Here is a 16,869-nt window from a genome sequence, read left to right as displayed (position 1 = left end):
TTTTTGGGTTGCCCTTATCTAAGCCAAATGTTCAGATGTTGAAGAGTGCTTCTCTTTCTGCCCCTCATCTTCACTTCTCCATAGAAATCAGCCCTGCTTTCAGGAATTGCAAGGAATGTTTAAAATCTGTAGTCTTGCAGGTAGGTCCTGTGGCTTACTGTAGGCTTGTAGGAGCTCCCAGGCTTGTGGCAGCTTGAGCTAATAGCTCTGGCAGTGTTTCTGAGCTCTTAAGTTCCTGGAATTTCAACTCTTAAATGTCCTGAAGGTCAGCCTGAAGCCATCCAGGACAGGGATGGGGGTCCTCATGACATGTGGAGGACGCTCACCTGCTTTGGTGGTCATGGTTGCATGCTCCTCAGCTGACACCACATGCAAAGGCCACCATTACAGCGGCTGCTCGCTCCGGGTTGCCCCATCACATCCCACCTGCATGCCTGAGCACCTCTGATTTTTGCCTCTGCTCCTTTGCACGCAGGAAATAAGGCACATAGGAAGTGCACACAACCGGAGCGCGGTGCCCTTCACTGCTGCCACGGCTTCTGGCCCCAGAGTGATCACTGCTCAGTACAACAGCCCAGCAGGCCTCTACTCCTCAGAGAACATCCAGACATTCAACAGTGCAGTGGAATCAAAGACATCACCTGGGGCCCCGGAGCCTACCAAGCCGTAAGTATCTTCCTCGCCTCCCCTCCCTGCCCAGGCCCCCAGGGGAAGGCTTCAGGAGACGTGAGGTCACTGCGAGGGTACCAATTTGTTAACCCAAAAAAGCTCTCTTTCAGGACGAGGGAAGGAGCAGAGAGGCACGAGCATGGCTGCGGTTCCCAGGGGCAGGGCTCGGAGGAACGGGAAACGTTTCATGAGATGCAGAAATGAAATTAATGCTGTTGTGTTTCTTTGTTTAGCAGAGACCGACGCAGTTTCCGCGTGCGTTCAGCATGACATACCAGCCCGCTGGTCTGAACAGGTGCCTGATAGCTTGTTACGAGCACTTTGTAAAGTTAGCGTTTTGTGCTGGCTTTGCAGGCAATGCTGGGCAGGAAGGGTACCAGCTAGTGCAGGAAGCACACACGTCTCTGTTCCTGACTGGCCTGGGATTCACAGGCAGGCTCTGCCTAAGTTTGGATCTTTCTATTTTTTTATTATTAAACCTTGTTTTTCACAGGAGTTTTAAAAAGTAGCTGAAACATTCATACCTGTTATTGACGATCTTATATATGGGATTGGAAAGGGTCCCAACCTTAAAAGGGCCTATTGATTTTTGTAGTTGCATCTGAGCTTCACCAAAGACATTATTTTATCCCAGAATTCCACAGTTCCTCTTTTTTCATTGGAAGCAATAAACCAGGCGCTTTCTGAAATCTTTCTGCCTGTGTTGGTCAAGTTGCTTAACTACCTGAAGTCTGTATAGCAGTACCGAACTGCCGGGAAGACTTTGGCCACTTTTACAACAAAAGCTGCAAGACCAATGCTTTAGGTGACACCCGACCAAATTCCTCACTTGTGAACGGGGAGACAAAAGTAACTTCAGCCCCTGCTTTTGTGGTGCACAAAGACCTGAGACTGTGGTTTGACACAAGTGTGAAAACTTGCCCCTGACTGAAACCAGCTTCTTCCACTGGCAGCCCCATCTGCAGAAAGGGCCCTTCTAGGCAGAATTGCAGTGCTGCAGCTGGAAGACAAGGTGACATGTTTGCTCCTCATTTGCTTCTGGTAGACCTCAGCAGCCTCGTTCAGGGGTCGAGCAAAGGCAGAGCAAGAACAAGGGAAAACCTGACTTTGCATTAACCTGACGAGACCATTTGGCAGTTAAATACCACCTCTGGTCTAGTCTAGAGTCCCCTCCAGGTGAAAGCACTCCTTGGAAGCCAGGTATATTTGGCTGGAAACTTGTCGGTGATTCCTTTTACTTGCGGGGATAAGCAAAGAGGTGGGTTTCTTCTAGTGCTGTGGCTCACTGTGCTCCTCCTAGCAGGAAGGTCCATTGCCAGCCCTGCTGCATGTGGGGTACATGGCATCTCTTTCATCTTTCCCTTGCTGAAACACAGCAAGTTGCAAAGGAATGCTGGGAGGACTGTGGCTGAGACCTTTGATGCTAATACACTTTTGTTTACAGAGTCATCAAAAGCAAATGAATTGCTGCTGGTTTTCAGTGACAGCCAGGGGCCTCACCCTGCCATTACAAACCCACTGTGATGATCTCCCCAGTGCACAAGCACAGGATGTGTAGGTTCTCCCTTCACGCAGCCTTCCAGCTACCTTTAAATTCCTGCCCGTCTATTTTGCCGAGTTATTTGTACATGGCCAACCTTGCTCTGGGTTTACCTGGCATTTATCTGCATCCCCACCCTGCACCCAGCAGACACGCAGCCTATCTGAACCTGGCAGCCTGACCCTGCCACTGCTCATGGTGATGTGGGACGGGGACCTGCTCCATGGTCCGTCCTTAGAGGGTGTGTGATGTAAATGCAGGGCTGTGGTACACACAGAAACACCAGCAAACATATTCATTAGATTTGGTGTGGCAAAGCAGGCAGGGAGGGCAGGGAGAAGCCCCACTGCTGAGCACATCTGTTTTGGGATTGGAGGCAAGATTGCCCCTCGGTAGGGTGCCCAGGCTAGCTTTGGGAAGGGCAGCAGTGAAGGTGGCATTCCTTGGCTGGACAGTGGGACCATGAGTATGTGCTCAGGTAGCTAGTTCATAGTGAGACCCTTGCTGCCATGTCTTCATTGCTTTTACAGCCCCTGCATTTGCTCATCAGTAGAGCAACTACATTTTGGTTTTTGTGGGGACACATCTGGGGTGCGAGACCAGAGCCACAGCATTAGCCAGAAGCCTTTAATATAAAGTCATGTATTCGGTGGTGTGTCCCTCTGACACAAGGAACAGACAGTACTCTGCAAGTGCTTGCATTGCTTGGAGTATTTGGTTTAGCCCTTCATTAATTTCTTCCTTCTTTCCTTTCTTCCTCCTCTGTGTTTTTCCCTCATTTCCACAATGTAAAACCCAAATGAACCCGAACAACAACCACAACTCAAACTGCCCGTGTGAACGCGTGGGCCCGTAGCCGCCCATCGCCAACGGGCGCGATGCAGGCTCCCTTCGCCTCCGTCTATAACCCTCTGCAGGCGCAGACCTCCGAGCCGCCGCAGCGGAGGCACAGCACCTCCTCTGTCCCCAGCCAAGTCCGAGTGGGGCCCGAGCAGCTGAAGCGCACGGCCCAGGTCTGCCCCAAGAGCCCTGTGGAAGTGGAGGTGCCGGGACTCAAAGTGCTGCACGTGCAGTTCAATTCTCCCCTGCAGCTCTATTCGCAGAGCAACATCATGGATTCCCTGCAGGGGCAGATCTCTTCCATTAGCCCCAATTTCCCCAGGTAACCTGCCCGCTGCCTCTGTGGCTGGCTCGGCGCATCCGTTCATCTGCATCTAGGTGTCCACGAGTGCCTTCGTCCCTGTCTGTGGCTCATGGCATTGGCCGGTCACAAGGAAACAGCATTTACATTTCACCTTTGTGATATTAGCGCATGACTCTTCACAGGAGCTTTCTCTGCATCGTGTCTGTGTCCAATGCTGTGTGAAACACCAGAACATCATTTCAGCCCATCAGCATCTCCATTGCCCCCTGCGCACCCATGCGGCAGGGCCTTGACAACAGCTGGTGGCTTTCCTGGAGAAGCCACCTGCAGCAGATGGATTTGCTGGGGGCAGGAGAGTGCTTTATCCTGAAAGCTAGTGTTTCTCCTGCACCGAAATGACTCTTGTCATTTGTGACTCGAAGGTGCTGCTGCACGTGTCCTTGTGCTTTTGTTTTGCTGGCTGCGGGCTGGGCCATGGGCGTGTGCTAGGCGTGTTTCATTTCAAGCTGAAGCAGGTCCCCATGGATCTCCATCTTTGGCTGATAACACTCATGAGTTTGGAGCAGCCTGGGCAGGCACCAGGCACATGAAGGACCCAGTCTGTGTTCCCACCCCTGCCCACTTGTGTGCACAGGTTGCTGCTCTTGGGGCTGCCTCTCTGCCCATAGGAGCAGAGGATGCTTGACATGCTCTGAGGTCTTCAGGACCTCCAGAAAGCCTCAGCATCACAAGGCCTGGGTGCTCCTTGGTGTTTACTTTGTGGCGGTTGGGAACCAAATGGCCTGTGCCTCTAAGTGACAGCCCACAGTGTTTTACAGGGAGCACTTCAGTATTGAAATGAGTGAAGCAGAAAGCATGTTTAGCCATCTCACAAGGCAGCTCCAATCAAGGCTGAATTGTTTCAGAAGATGTGACCCTTCAGCAGAGTTACCCGCTATGTGACCAAGTGGCTTGCAGCTGTGTGACATGTGGTCCAGGGAGGTGGTCAGTCCCATGGCCTCTGTGGGAGAGAGCGAAAGGACACAGCCAGACCTCATAGCTCCCTCGGTTGCTTACAGTCCCCTCCCGGGCTGAGCACCACGTGCTTCAAAGCAGAAAAGTTGGCGTCCTCACCCACGGACCCACACAGCCAAGCTTTGCTGTGCGCCAGCAGCCAAGAGAGAATGGGAGGCTGTGGATTTACTCCTGCCTTGTTACTCAGTCCAGTTACTTGCTGTAAGTCACTGCTCTAGTTTGTAGTCAATACCGTGCACGCCAGGAGCGGTCACACTCTGCTGGCTGGCTGTGCCGGGTCGGACAACTGATAACGCTCACAGAGGAGCCCCAGGCATCAGCAATTGTTTCGTTACAAAAGCGAGCGCTCCAAGTCCTGGGCCTTCCTGTAGCCCGGCTTTGAGATCCTTGTAAACTTTACAAAATGTGCTAGCCTAAAATAGTAAAATGACGTTAGTAAAGAATAAGCTGTGCTTTTCTGAAGACACTGTGCAAGGCTGTCTTTATGGGTTTTATTACCATCTTCTCACCAATTTTCAAAGCTCAATGATCCAGTGTTACTCAGTCAGTGTTGCAAGCTGCCCACAGTAGAAGCAGTGAAATCCAGTAATGGTTGTGTGACTCTGAAATCCAGTAAAGGTTGTTGGAGTTGTCCCCTACAAAGTTTCTGCGTCAGGGAACTCCTGCGCATGGAAAAGGACACCGGTTGCTGGTGATTGCTGCAGATAAAGTACCTGTGTAACAGGAGGTGCCATAAATCGGCCGACATACGGAGACTCATTATCCTGCAGGCACAATTCCTGTGGCCTTGTCCATTCAAAAGATGCATTGCTTTTTGGTGGGTTTTGTGTCTTTCTTTAAGCAGCATAGCCTTCTGCCCTGACAAGTTGAGGTATTTCACTCTGCTGGTACAAATTCTAGGATTTGGGGTTTTTTTTTTTTTTTTATAGTCTTTCAGAAGTCTTGTATATGCAAGTATATCTATGAGGTGCATACCTGGGAGAGTTGATCTGTATGTTTCACACACTGTCACAATGCATGGTTGAAATGTGATGGCTTTGTTTGAATCTAATGCTCTTTGAGATGATTTAGCCTTTGCTTTTTGAATGCATGTTAGTGAAACATTCTTAGTATGCAAACTAGGCTTCTTGCCTAATGTTTTATGGGTGGATAGAGTGGTAGGAGTATATGGCTTTACATAAGATGAATGTAAATTGGAGCATAGATTCATTTGGGATAACCTAGGACATTTTCTGTGTAATAGAAGGCACATCATTATTTTATTTTGGGTGAGAGGCTTCAGTAAATGAGATTCAGGCTTCAAGGGTTCAACTGCTTGCAAGTCTAATGTGCTTCCTGCTCCACTGAAAATTACTAAAGATGGAAACATTATATGAAATTAATTTATGGAAATAGCATTTTGTAACATGTGCAATGATTTTACCTCTGATGCTTGAAGAGTTTATTATGCAGAGAAACTCCCAGATGACTCAATTGCACATTGGCATGGAAAGTATTCAGTTGCCTCCTCAAGAAAAAGATTTCCCTCTGCAGTTTAGTCTGAACTTCAGGATGTTTATGTACTTTTTAGGCAATCACAGGGTGCAAGGACGATGAAACCTAATAGACCATTTACCATTTATAAGGCTGCATTATGTAACTAACTGAGCTGTCAGAGGAGATGTGTCAGTTGTCTCATTTTTCCAGAGATGTTTTATTACAGCCACAGAATACAAGGCAGGCAGGAACCTCCTGTGTCCTTTAGTCCATTCCCTAGCCCAGCATTTGGTCAATTTAAACCATTGATTTAAATCATTCCCTGTGGATATTTGTCCAGACTCTTTAAATCCTTTAGTATGGAGTTTGTTCACCTGTTCACGGCAATCTCCTCTGGTATTTCGGTGTCTGTCTGTTGGAAAACTTTTCCCAAGGGTTATTCTGAATACCCTCCTGCAGTTTTAAGCCTGTAGTTTATCTTGTACCCACTGGCTGTGGAGAACATCCTACGCACTGTGAAAAGCTGCCCTGGAAGCACCTCGGGCTCTAGGCTGAGCGTGCAAGTTGCTCATGACAGGCGTGGCAGCAGCAGCACCTCACGAGGCAGCTGAAAGGAGTGCTTAGTCTTAGCAGACAGAACTCTCCTCTGCCCTTGACCTGCTCATTAACCTTAGTTAAATGCTAGAAAAGGGCTGTGGCTCAGAGTCTCCACCTATAAAATGGAAATGATAACACTCAATTGAAAACCAAATTAAATTATTGCCAATCAGAGGATCTTTTAGTTAGATCCTACAGCTGTTACTTTGTGACGGTGGCCTTTAGGACCAATGCATAGTCTACTTGCAAAGATTTCTTTTTAATGGAATAAACTTTACTTAATTTGAGATTCACAGCAGTGTAAGGTAGCAGTCTAAGGTAGTTTATGTAAGGAACATAACATCTAAGCAAGGAACATGTGTAGATGGCACAGCTACCATGTGGGCTTCCCATCCCAGCACGTAAGTTCTTTACTTTCCTATTAGCTAAGCGGTGATTTTCTGGGCAGAAAATTTTAGTTGCTGGAGTATATAGTAAATGCAAAGCTGGGGGAACACTTGAGGACTGGCCAGGGGCAGTCGTGGGTAGCCCAGTGTGCCAATCCCACCCAGGCTGCAGCTGTCTTGTGCGAACACATCCAGCACCTCCATGTTTTATGGCATCCTGTTGTGCGTTTGTTTTGCACGTTCATTCTTCAGTCATATGATGCATTGTGAAAATTTTGCTAGAGGGACTGGCTTTAGTTTTCAACCGTTTTTAACAAGTGTGTTCTCTGTTCTTTCCTTAGTTTAGATCAGCATATCCCGTCCCCAGGTGGCATCGTCATAGACAGAGAATCTGAGGTTTACAAGATGCTCCAGGAGAATCAAGAGTCGAATGAGCCACCCAGACAATCTGCTTCCTTCCTCGTGTTGCAAGAGATTTTGGAGTCAGAAGAGAAAGGTAAGCGCTCACTGCACACCTAATCTGAGCCCATTCCTTGGGCTGTATACAGTGTTTAAGAGTAACATCTCAAACTATATTTTCCTCCCTTAGCTGGTGATTGTTCAGGGTATTATCTGTAGATGGTTTCCACAGAAACAGACCTTTTCACTGACTTTACTCCTAAATTTCCTCTCCTTGGTTAGTTTCAGTGTCTATGGGCCTATATCGTTGCTCAAGAAATAAACCCCTACAACCTTTAGTTATCAAGAAGAAATCTAAAAAGTTGCAAAAAACTCTTCTTTACTCTCTAAAGTTTTGCCCTTTAAGATAATGCTCACTGATTAAAGATTCAAGACTGAATGGTACCACAAGATAGGGGTCTTCAGTGAGTCCTAAAGCTTCTGATCTCCATCCTTCTACACACACAAAAGGATCCACTTCTGCAGCTGAATGTAAAAATATGGAAGGTGGGTTACAGTGAGCAGTTCATAGCTTTTAATTTCTGAAACTTTGCTCTGTTTGGCATTCTTGATCTGACATCTGGACTTGTGCAGTTCAGGGCTATAGACTTTAAGATAAAAAAGCCAATTAACTTGGGCGAGGACCAAATCACACTCTCTTCTCCGTTTGAGTAAAATAAAATAAACAAATAAATAGGAAAAGAATTCCAAGAAAGACTTTTTTTTTTTTCCTTAGGCCAGTTGAGACTTTGTCTTTTGTGTTGTTAGCTTGGCAGTGGTATGTTCAATTTCATCCAATAAAAACCTGATGCTGAGATATTTGCCACAAAAGGAAACAGATCAGCCAAGTGCTGGTTGGTCTGAGGGAGCTGTAAGGAAGGAGCAAAATGAAGAAAATAAGGAATCCATACGAAGAAAGAAACCAGGATCTTGGAGTCTTTAATATGCTGTTAAAATACCTACCTGAAAGCATCTTTTAAATATTGAGTGTTTGCAACTTACCCTTCAGGGTTCAGCTCCTGCATGGAAGGGACTGGAGTAGCCGGGACTTCTCACGCATCCAAGGTCCTCCCCTGTGCTTAGTAGTGCTGAAGAAGATAAGAAGCAAAAGCCTCTCTATTTTATCTTTCTTTGAAGATTTGCAGCATTATTGGGATTCTCTGGCACAAGGTTTGCCTGCCCGATCACAGGCCAGGATAGGCTTTGGCATTGCTCCACCGTGAGCTGATAATCACCCCTGCGGAGCAGGGCCGGGAGGTTACGCAGCCCCAAAGGAATGTCTGTCCCCGAGGAGACAGTGCCCCTGCCTGCCGCGCCGCTCGGCCAGGCTCAAACACCACTGCTGCTGAGTCAGATCATGTCTGTGCCGATAAATAGCACACTGGCTGGCTGCTTCTCCCAGCCTGTCTTCAGGCAATGGCTTGTGAGTGGCAGCAGAGAACTATCTCCTCAGCTGGGACAAGTCCCTCGGAGCATCGCTGACTGTATGGGCTGTGCTGACTTACACCAGCTGAGAGCCTGGCCCCGGACACCGGGGCTGTGTGTAGGCACTGGTGCATGGAAGCACCATGGTTGGGCTCTGTGTAGACCTGACCCTGCGCTCTTAGGTGGAGGGTGTTCTGCAGGGCGGGACAGGTTACGTTTCTGGTGGGTGTTTGATTAAGCTGATTCCTTTAGAGAGATTTAAAAACATGCTGTCAATGTTGTTGATGTGAGCAAAGTGCTGTTTGAGGCAGAGGGAATGAGCAGAGGTGATAAGGAAGAGCCCGAAAATGTGGTTGCTGCTGCTTCCTTCCCCGCAAGGGTCACTTGCAGTAACTCTGTCAGAGGCCAGGTGCTTCCTGCTGTGTTTGGAGGGTGCATGGGCTGTTGCCCCCGTTAGGGAACTTGCACCTCTGGACTGTCAGCTCTGCATGGAGCTGGGTGCAAACCTCTGAGCTGAAAGCTGCCCTGGAGGCAAAGCAGCAGCAGTGTCACCCACCCCATGGGTGAGCGGTGGCACTTGGGCCACTCTCTGCACTCCGCTGCGTGACAGGGAGGTGCAGTGGACGGTTCTCCAGCTTTTCCCCTCAGCTTTTCTGTCAGTGGTGCTGCCCTGGCCTGTGACGTGTGCCTGACCTTGCTGGTCATCAGGGTCTGCCTTTGGAGTGTTTGTCCTTCCCTTACACCAGGAGCAACCAGTGCAGAGTGCTCTTGGCTTGATACCAGTCAGAAGGGTTTTATCAGCGTCCCTCCCAGTCTGAGGTGGCACGGGTCTATCCATCGACCCCTTCTGTTTCTGGTGAAACACTGTGGGAGTCTCTGCAGCCCTCCTTCCCTTGTTGCCTGGTATTGAACCTCTTGCAAAAGTCATATAGATAAGACTAGTCACATCGCTGGTATCATTTTGTAAAAGGGGCTCCTTTTTTCACTGCAGATATTTAAAGGCTTGCCTTGTATCCTGCATCTAGGATCCACTGCTGTTGTAGGCATCCAGGTCAGCAGATGTCTCCTGTGAAGGACCTGCAGGACATCCCTGTCCCAGAGAGGGTGCACTAGGGAGATACCGTCCCTGGAGCATGCTACGCAGGAGCAGGAGAGGACAAGGTTATGCCCAGTGTCCCAGGGCCCTGCCACAACAAGGAGTTAACCAATTCTTTCAGGAGTCTTGGGGGAGCCAGCCACACCGTACACCAGACAGCAGAATGGAAAAGGACTTCGACAGTCCTCCCTAGTCTGCCAGGACACCCCGCCTCCTCTTTCTAAGCCGAAGTCTGGCAATCAGCTTGACCCTGTGTGTGTGATGAGGACATGGCAGGCAGACTCTGGTGCTGCCAAGGCTGGGGCTGAGGCTTTGCTTTGTGCATCTGTGCATGCGACACACATCAGCTGAAGTCTGACAGGCTTTTCAGATGAGAAGAGACAGTATCATCTTGTCTGACTGCCCACAGTCTCAGGCCCTCAGGTTTCCAGGGCCAGGTTCAGCTGTGTCCCTTCTCTCCCTCCTCCCCACACACCCCTAAATCCCTGCCCCCTTTCCATGCATGAATCCCTGCCACAAAGCTGAGGTTAAAGAACATCACCCCTCCCTAGCAGAGCATCTGCTTGGGAGGAAGAGCCTAGAGGCACGCATCTCACATGCTCTGAAGCACTCTCCTTCTACCCCCAGGAGACCCTACCAAACCATCTGGATTTAGGAGTGTCAAAGCCCCCACCACAAAGGTGGCCTCATCGATTGGGAATGCCCAGAAGCTGCCCATGTGCGAGAAGTGTGGATCTGGCATTGTGTAAGTAAGCCTGTCCCTGGGTTTGCTCGTGGCCGAGCATCCCATGCCTGTGTGAGGGGCTGAGGCCGCTGCACCTGAAACACTTCACCTACCCACATCCAGTGCATCCAGGAACTGGCTCAAGGCACATTTATTTTCACCAGCTTTGATAATGCTAACTTTGCAGTTCCCTGCAGTGAGGCAGGAGTTGGGTTTCCCTCTACAGAGCCATATCAATAGAAACCAAAGCAAGTCCCCGTGAGACAAACCTCGAGACAATTGTTGCTGCAGTGTTTTACTTCCTACCTGAAATCTGTTTAACAACACCCAGGAAACAAATGAACTTTCCATTCAGGACCCGTGTATTTAATGATTTTTCATGTCTTGGCACTCCCAGCCATGGAGTGGTGACTTGCCCTGGTGATCAGAGGCAATGTGGACTGGGAGAGCTGCACTCTGCTCCCCATTCTGCTTTAAGACCACACACCTCCACTGTGTATATGCAGACATCATTTTTGGTGTCTTTATGTGGGTCCATCTGACTCCCAGCACAGCAGAGACATGGGTTCGATACAGAGCTGCTGTACCATAGGTGTGACAGCATGAGGGACCCAACCATGTCTTTGATTCAGTTTCTCAACTGCAAATTCTTCCCTACAACCCCTTTAGCTTAACAGTTGACTCCAGCAGTCAAGGGCTGGTAGCCAACCTGCATCGTCATGGAAGAATTCAGATTTCTCCCATGCTGCCCACCACAAGTTATCAGATTGTTGCTGAGACCCACTACACTGTGATTGCATGGTCCTGGCATGCCTGGCGCACCAAAGACCGGCAGAGTCATTAGAGAGGCAATCCATAGCCTGTAAAATATGAATCAGAGACAAACCCTACAATTATTCTACCAGCTGGATAGATCTGGAGAGAAAGCACAAGGCTATGAATAGCACTAAAAACTAATGAATTATGGAAAATATAGATGGCTGCTCGAACAAAATTATACTCCTGGCAAATTGTTGTGTTGCTGCTGGTGATAGTTAACGAGTTGCTATGTAGTTTTCCTCATCATCTGCTGGGTTAAGCTGTGAAGTTTTTCCAGTAAGAGTTGGCATACATTTGGCTGGATCCGTTTGCTGCAACTCCCGAGCAGCAGCGTCTGAGATCAGAGCCAGGATCTGGTCTCTGTGCTTCTCCATACATACCTGGCATGTCCATCACTAGCAAAAGGGCAGTGGCTGGCTGTGCAGCCGTCATCCCCCTCAGCCGGTGGTAGCAGTCCTTTCTGGATTTGTTCTGCAATCCGGTTGGTTTGGAGCTGGATTTTGCTCCCCCAGATGGTCACGCTGATGCCTGTCCTTTGATCCTGGACATTTAAAGGCTGTTGTGCTGTTTCCAGCCATCAGCTAAAGATGCCGTGTCACAGTGTTTCTTGCCACCACAGGTAATAGGACTGTCTCTGTGAAACTTAGGCAAGGCAGTGATAGGAAACACTTTCCAGAGAAGAGCTCCCATGCTGGCACATGTTGGGCTCTAAAAGTGCTGTTAACATCTGCCTGATCAAAGGTAGGGACTTGTTTGGAGCAGGAGAAAATTGTCCACCTTCAGCACTGGTGCAGGTCTGGGCCAAGAGGGAGGTGGCTGGGGAGGAGGGAGGCAGTGGTGGGTGCCTGTCGCTGAGGGGTGCTGGTTCCTTCCCCAGAGGGGTGTTTGTGAAGATCCGGGACAAGCAGCGCCACCCCGAGTGCTATGTGTGCAGTGACTGTGGCACCAACCTCAAGCAGAAAGGACACTTCTTCGTGGAAGACCAAATCTACTGCGAGAAGCATGCCCGGGAGCGGGTGATTCCCCCGGAGGGCTACGAGGTAGTCACCGTCTTCCCAAAGTAAACGGCGCTGCTCACAAAGCCAGTGTGGATGGTTTCTCATCTGCTGCTTTTCCTTGGAAAGCATCATCCCTGGCCCCCCGCTGAATCTTGTTTGCAATAAGGAATGCTAGGCATGGCTTTGAATTTCCTTGCCGTTATTAATCCTCCATCTGTTCACATGAGATGTCACTAATTGTTCAACATTCTTTTCGTCTCCTCTTTCACTGTTTGGATTTTTTTTTTTTAATACACAGATTTTATTTTTTTTTCCTCCTTTGTCCTGTCAATCGCACAGGAAAATCAGAGGCCAAAGTCAGATTACAACTCTTCTCTGTCCCAGTTATTTGCCTTCTGTTTGCATTCAATAAACGGGGTGAATCCACACGGCAGATGTGTCTGCTTTCTCCTGGTATCCTTCTGCACTGGACCAGGGTTCCCGGGGCAGCAGAAGAGGAGCCCAGTGCATAGCTGTGTTTATCCTGGAGAACAGTGGGAGGGCATGTCAAAATTGAGTCAAACTGGTCTCGCATGCTGCCCAGCTGCTCTGAGCAGCTGCCTGCTGGCACCCAGCAAGGGCCAGGTGGGCACAGCCCAGCCATAGACCATAGCTGGCACTGGTGGCCTGTCCCCGGTGCAAGGCGGCCAAGAACTGCCTCCTCTCTGTCCAGCACTGCTTCATGATGATGGGACCGGGCATGTCAATACTTCCTGTTACCTCATCACCCAGGTACCCCTCTGTTCCCCACGGTCACAACCTGAGCTCTATGAAAAAATGTCCACTTGATACTTGCTGGAAACCAGGGAGTCCTGGAGCAAAGAGAGGAAGGTGTGAGTGGCTGTAGTCCCTGTCCCTGCTGTCTGGCCCTGTCCATTCCCTGCCAGCTCCCCCCACCTGCACCCCAGGCTTGGGGCTGGGTGCAGGCTAGTGAGGGTGGGTCTCGCCACCACAAACCCCCTTGTCCAACCCAGGGCAGACCCCATGGCTGTTTCTGTCTGCAGACATTTGGGACAGCCCCCTGTGCAAAGCCCGTGTGGCTGCCAGAGGCATCACCCTGCTCCCCATGCCTCTTGACACGTGTGGCTGCTGGAGGGTGCCTTTGGGGTCAATGTGGGGAGGGGGCACATGCCCCATGTGCAGTGGGTGAGGCACTGATGGTGCCCAAGCAGCAGTGCCCCTACCCATGTATAGCAAAGAGGTGGTCTGTGGTGAAGTTATTTCTCTGGTTGCACCTCTGAATGAGATGCTGTGCTGGTGTAAAAATAAATGGTTTCTAAGATGTAACGTCATCTTTGCTTTAAAACAAGTTTTAAAGCCAGAGGCTGAAAACAGGAGGGTTTGTAGCCGCATTCAGGCACAGGGCTGCCTCCACCCCGGGGTTAGTGGGTGCGTCTGCAACAGCTGTGGGCAGGGGCATGTCCCTGTCCTGGAAAGCCCTGCCTGTCTTCAGCAATGCTTCCCTGCTGTGCTGTTTCCTCTCCTTCATGGTGAATCACAGCACAGCACAGCTGCCTGGGGACAAAAAAAAAAAAAAAAAAAAAAGCCAAAACCAAAACACAACCCAAACCCCAATCCTCAACTCATCTGAGGTAAAGCTGACTTGTCACTGAGATTATAAACCTCCCCCTGCCCAGATCAACTGTACAGCTTTTTGGCAGGTTGGGGACTAAGTCACCAACCCAGCTAAATTTAGCTCGTCCCCTCAGACTCCTTCTATGGGCAGTGGCAAGCAAGCGAAGATGGCATAGCTCAACCAGCAAACTCCTCATCCCTCACATCCCTGGGAAAAGCCTGGTTTCTCCGTGCTGACATGGCAGCACACACATGCCTGCACACACACTTGCACAAACTCCAGATACTAAGCAAGCAGCTTTATTTTTCAAGGTGAGAATGGGGTTTTTTTTGGCCTGCTGGGGTGACATCTCCCTCACTGCTGCTAATAGGGGTTAATTCACTCCCTTCCACAGCGTGTTTCCCCAGGCAAGGGCTCTCCATGCAGCTGCAGGCAGGCTGGGCTGGGCAAAAAAAAAAACCAGTGCAGCGATGGAGAGCACAGACCCACAGGGCTGAAGGAGTAAACCTGTAGGAACAAATTGCTCTGGCTGCATCTCAGATCGATGCTCAGGCCCTGCAGTGGCATGGGACTGTGGCTGCTCCTAGCACTGTGCTCTCCTTGCTGCCCACTTTCATGGCAGGCTGGGGACTCCTGGCTGCCTGCCACGCGTGGCTGTGCGCTTGCCTTGCAGGAGCAAAACACTGGCTGCCACAGCCATCTGGTCTGCTGCACCCCAACGCCAGCACGTGGGCTGAGCCCTCCAGCGTGTGCAAAGGCACTAAACGTTTTCATACTGTACAAACGTCCATCAGCAAAATGGGGCTCGGTCCAGATAACCTCACAAGCCCGCTCTTGCATCAGGGGGGTCAGGATGGAAGATCCTGAACCATGCCTGGCATTTCCCCTGCCCTCCCCACCCAGCCTGCGCTGCAAACAGATGACAAGCCCCGCTTTGTCCAGGGCCACGTGCTTTATCGCCCTGGCCGAGCTCCTGCAGTGAATGCTGGCAGCACTGCTGGGAAAACACTGATTGTGTGGGGCTTGACGCACTAGTCGGGAACTACAAAAGGTTTGTGGGGAGTGCTGGAGGTGTAGATTTTTAATGCAGATACCAGGGTTGATCCAATTTATTACTATGGGAACAGGCTAGCTAAGGAAATTCACATCCATTACTCTGGAGGACTCTGATCGCTCTCTGTTGTAGCTCACTGAAAAAAAAGGAGTGTATTCATTTTTGATGATGCAGGACAAAATATTTGGCAACTGCAGTGTTCACTGTAGTCTGACTTTCCAAATTCCTCTGAGTTTAACAGTTGGCATCTGGAGTTTGTCAACAATAACAAGTAGGTTAATTCAGGTCATGCCTCCAACCACACTGAGCCACCTGCTCCAGAAGTTAACAAAAATGTAAGAAATATGTAAAAGGTTCCTATCTGAAGAGTGTCAGGCAGTTTGTATGTGAGCTAGCATCCTGTCAAAGAGGGATCGTCTCAGGTGTGCAGTGCAGCACAAAGCACAGTATGTCATTTTTAACACAGATTACTCAGGATTCTGGCTGTGTCCTCTCCCTGCCACCACCACAGCTCCCGTTTCTCCCCCTGCACCAGACGGCAGTTGTGCGCTGCTGTTCCCTGTTGGCTTGTGGGAACCCCCTCTGCACCGCACAGGGTGCCAAGCTCAGCCGCAGCATGGAAAGCCCCGAGCACAGCACGAGCTGTGGGCCATGGCAGGCTGGAGAAGAGGGCTGGCATGGGGCAGAATAGTGCACCTCCCCTTTCAGCTGAGAACACAAATCACTATTTTTTTTAAAATTCTTTAGACAGTTAAAAAGACCTTGCAGCTGGCAGTGACTCGACAGAGCTGGCCCCCAGGAGATAAAGCAGATGGAAAAGAGTTAAAAAAACCCCACCTAACAGCATCCTCAAGACAGACCTCTCATTGTCTCCTCCTCACCCCCCACACCATCACCACCACCACCCAACCCCCCAGCAAAACAGCACCGAGCAGAATGGCCAATTGCTCCAGCTTTCACATTTAAATTTCATTTGCTGATGGCAATCCTGTGGGCTCAGATTGTTGTCAAAGTGTTGTCAAACATCATCTTTGCTAGGCAGATAAATAAAAAAACCTGAATGATGTTATGTGCAGAGTGCATTCATGTGCTGGTGAAATGGAATTAAATAGAAGCTAATGTGTGAGATAAGTTTGCAACACATTTTCTTGTCATCACCTGGAAAACCCATCAGCAGCCTCTCCCCAGCTCTCCCTGGCTAAGAATATGAGCTGCTTGCCAGATGGGGGGAAAAAAAAAAAAAAAAGAAACCTGCAAGTAGTCACCACAGGAGCAACATACAAGCAAGCTAAGACACCATCTTTCTGCCCATGCATTTGGTCTCAACAACTCAAACATCCACAGACAGCCCCAACAGGAGGAACGACAGCTGAGTATATCTGGGTACAGCCTGGGACAGGAGCATTGCTTCCAAGTCACCAGGACAAATCTATACTTCAAGAATTTGTCTTCTATCTGCTGAAATATTTTTTTCCCTCTAACGGACAAGCAAGGGAACATTATTTCACCCAGAACAATTTTAAACCATTAGCACCGGTCACACACAACCCCCACCCCCCAAGCATCCTCACGTTGTCATTACTGCATTTACTTGTGGATGTCCTGCACCTATAGAAAGGAAGGCTGCTTTCTGAAACACCAGCATGCCCCAGATGGTGCCTGTAAGCATTAAGTGCACAAATGCTGGACTGCCCCTTCACAGCTTTGGTGGGTAGCAAGTGTGAGTGTTACTCTTGACTGCAGGAATAAGAAACACAAGGTCATGCCAAGAAGGTACTGTGCTGGTTTTGATAAAGCTGGGGGAAGAAGGAGGGGGACAGTTGGAGAGATGGCATTTGTGTTCCCAAGTAACTGTTAACACATGATGGAGTCCT

The 16,869-nt window shown here is 49.5% G+C and overlaps 1 protein-coding gene across 2 annotated transcripts in view; it reads left to right on the top strand.

Moving 5' to 3' along the window:
* The window catches only part of PDLIM1 (PDZ and LIM domain 1), a 44,422-nt gene extending 31,663 nt beyond the window's left edge, over window positions 1-12,759 (top strand). Inside the window, exons 1-5 of one of the 2 annotated variants that reach the window (XM_054831633.1) lie at window positions 687-964; window positions 3,066-3,371; window positions 7,168-7,322; window positions 10,413-10,530; window positions 12,206-12,759. In XM_054831633.1, the coding sequence (XP_054687608.1) occupies window positions 936-964; window positions 3,066-3,371; window positions 7,168-7,322; window positions 10,413-10,530; window positions 12,206-12,392 (795 nt within the window). In that variant the 5' untranslated portion in view covers window positions 687-935 and the 3' untranslated portion in view covers window positions 12,393-12,759. Of the gene's footprint in view, window positions 1-475; window positions 667-686; window positions 965-3,065; window positions 3,372-7,167; window positions 7,323-10,412; window positions 10,531-12,205 lie in introns of those variants that run through there. The other variant, XM_054831634.1, reaches the window with a different exon arrangement.
* Window positions 12,760-16,869: the final 4,110 nt, after the last annotated feature.

This window comes from Grus americana, chromosome 7 (assembly GCF_028858705.1).
Source record: "Grus americana isolate bGruAme1 chromosome 7, bGruAme1.mat, whole genome shotgun sequence".
Classification (NCBI taxonomy): Eukaryota; Metazoa; Chordata; class Aves; order Gruiformes; family Gruidae; genus Grus; species Grus americana.
This window is presented reverse-complemented; position numbering and strand designations above follow the sequence as displayed.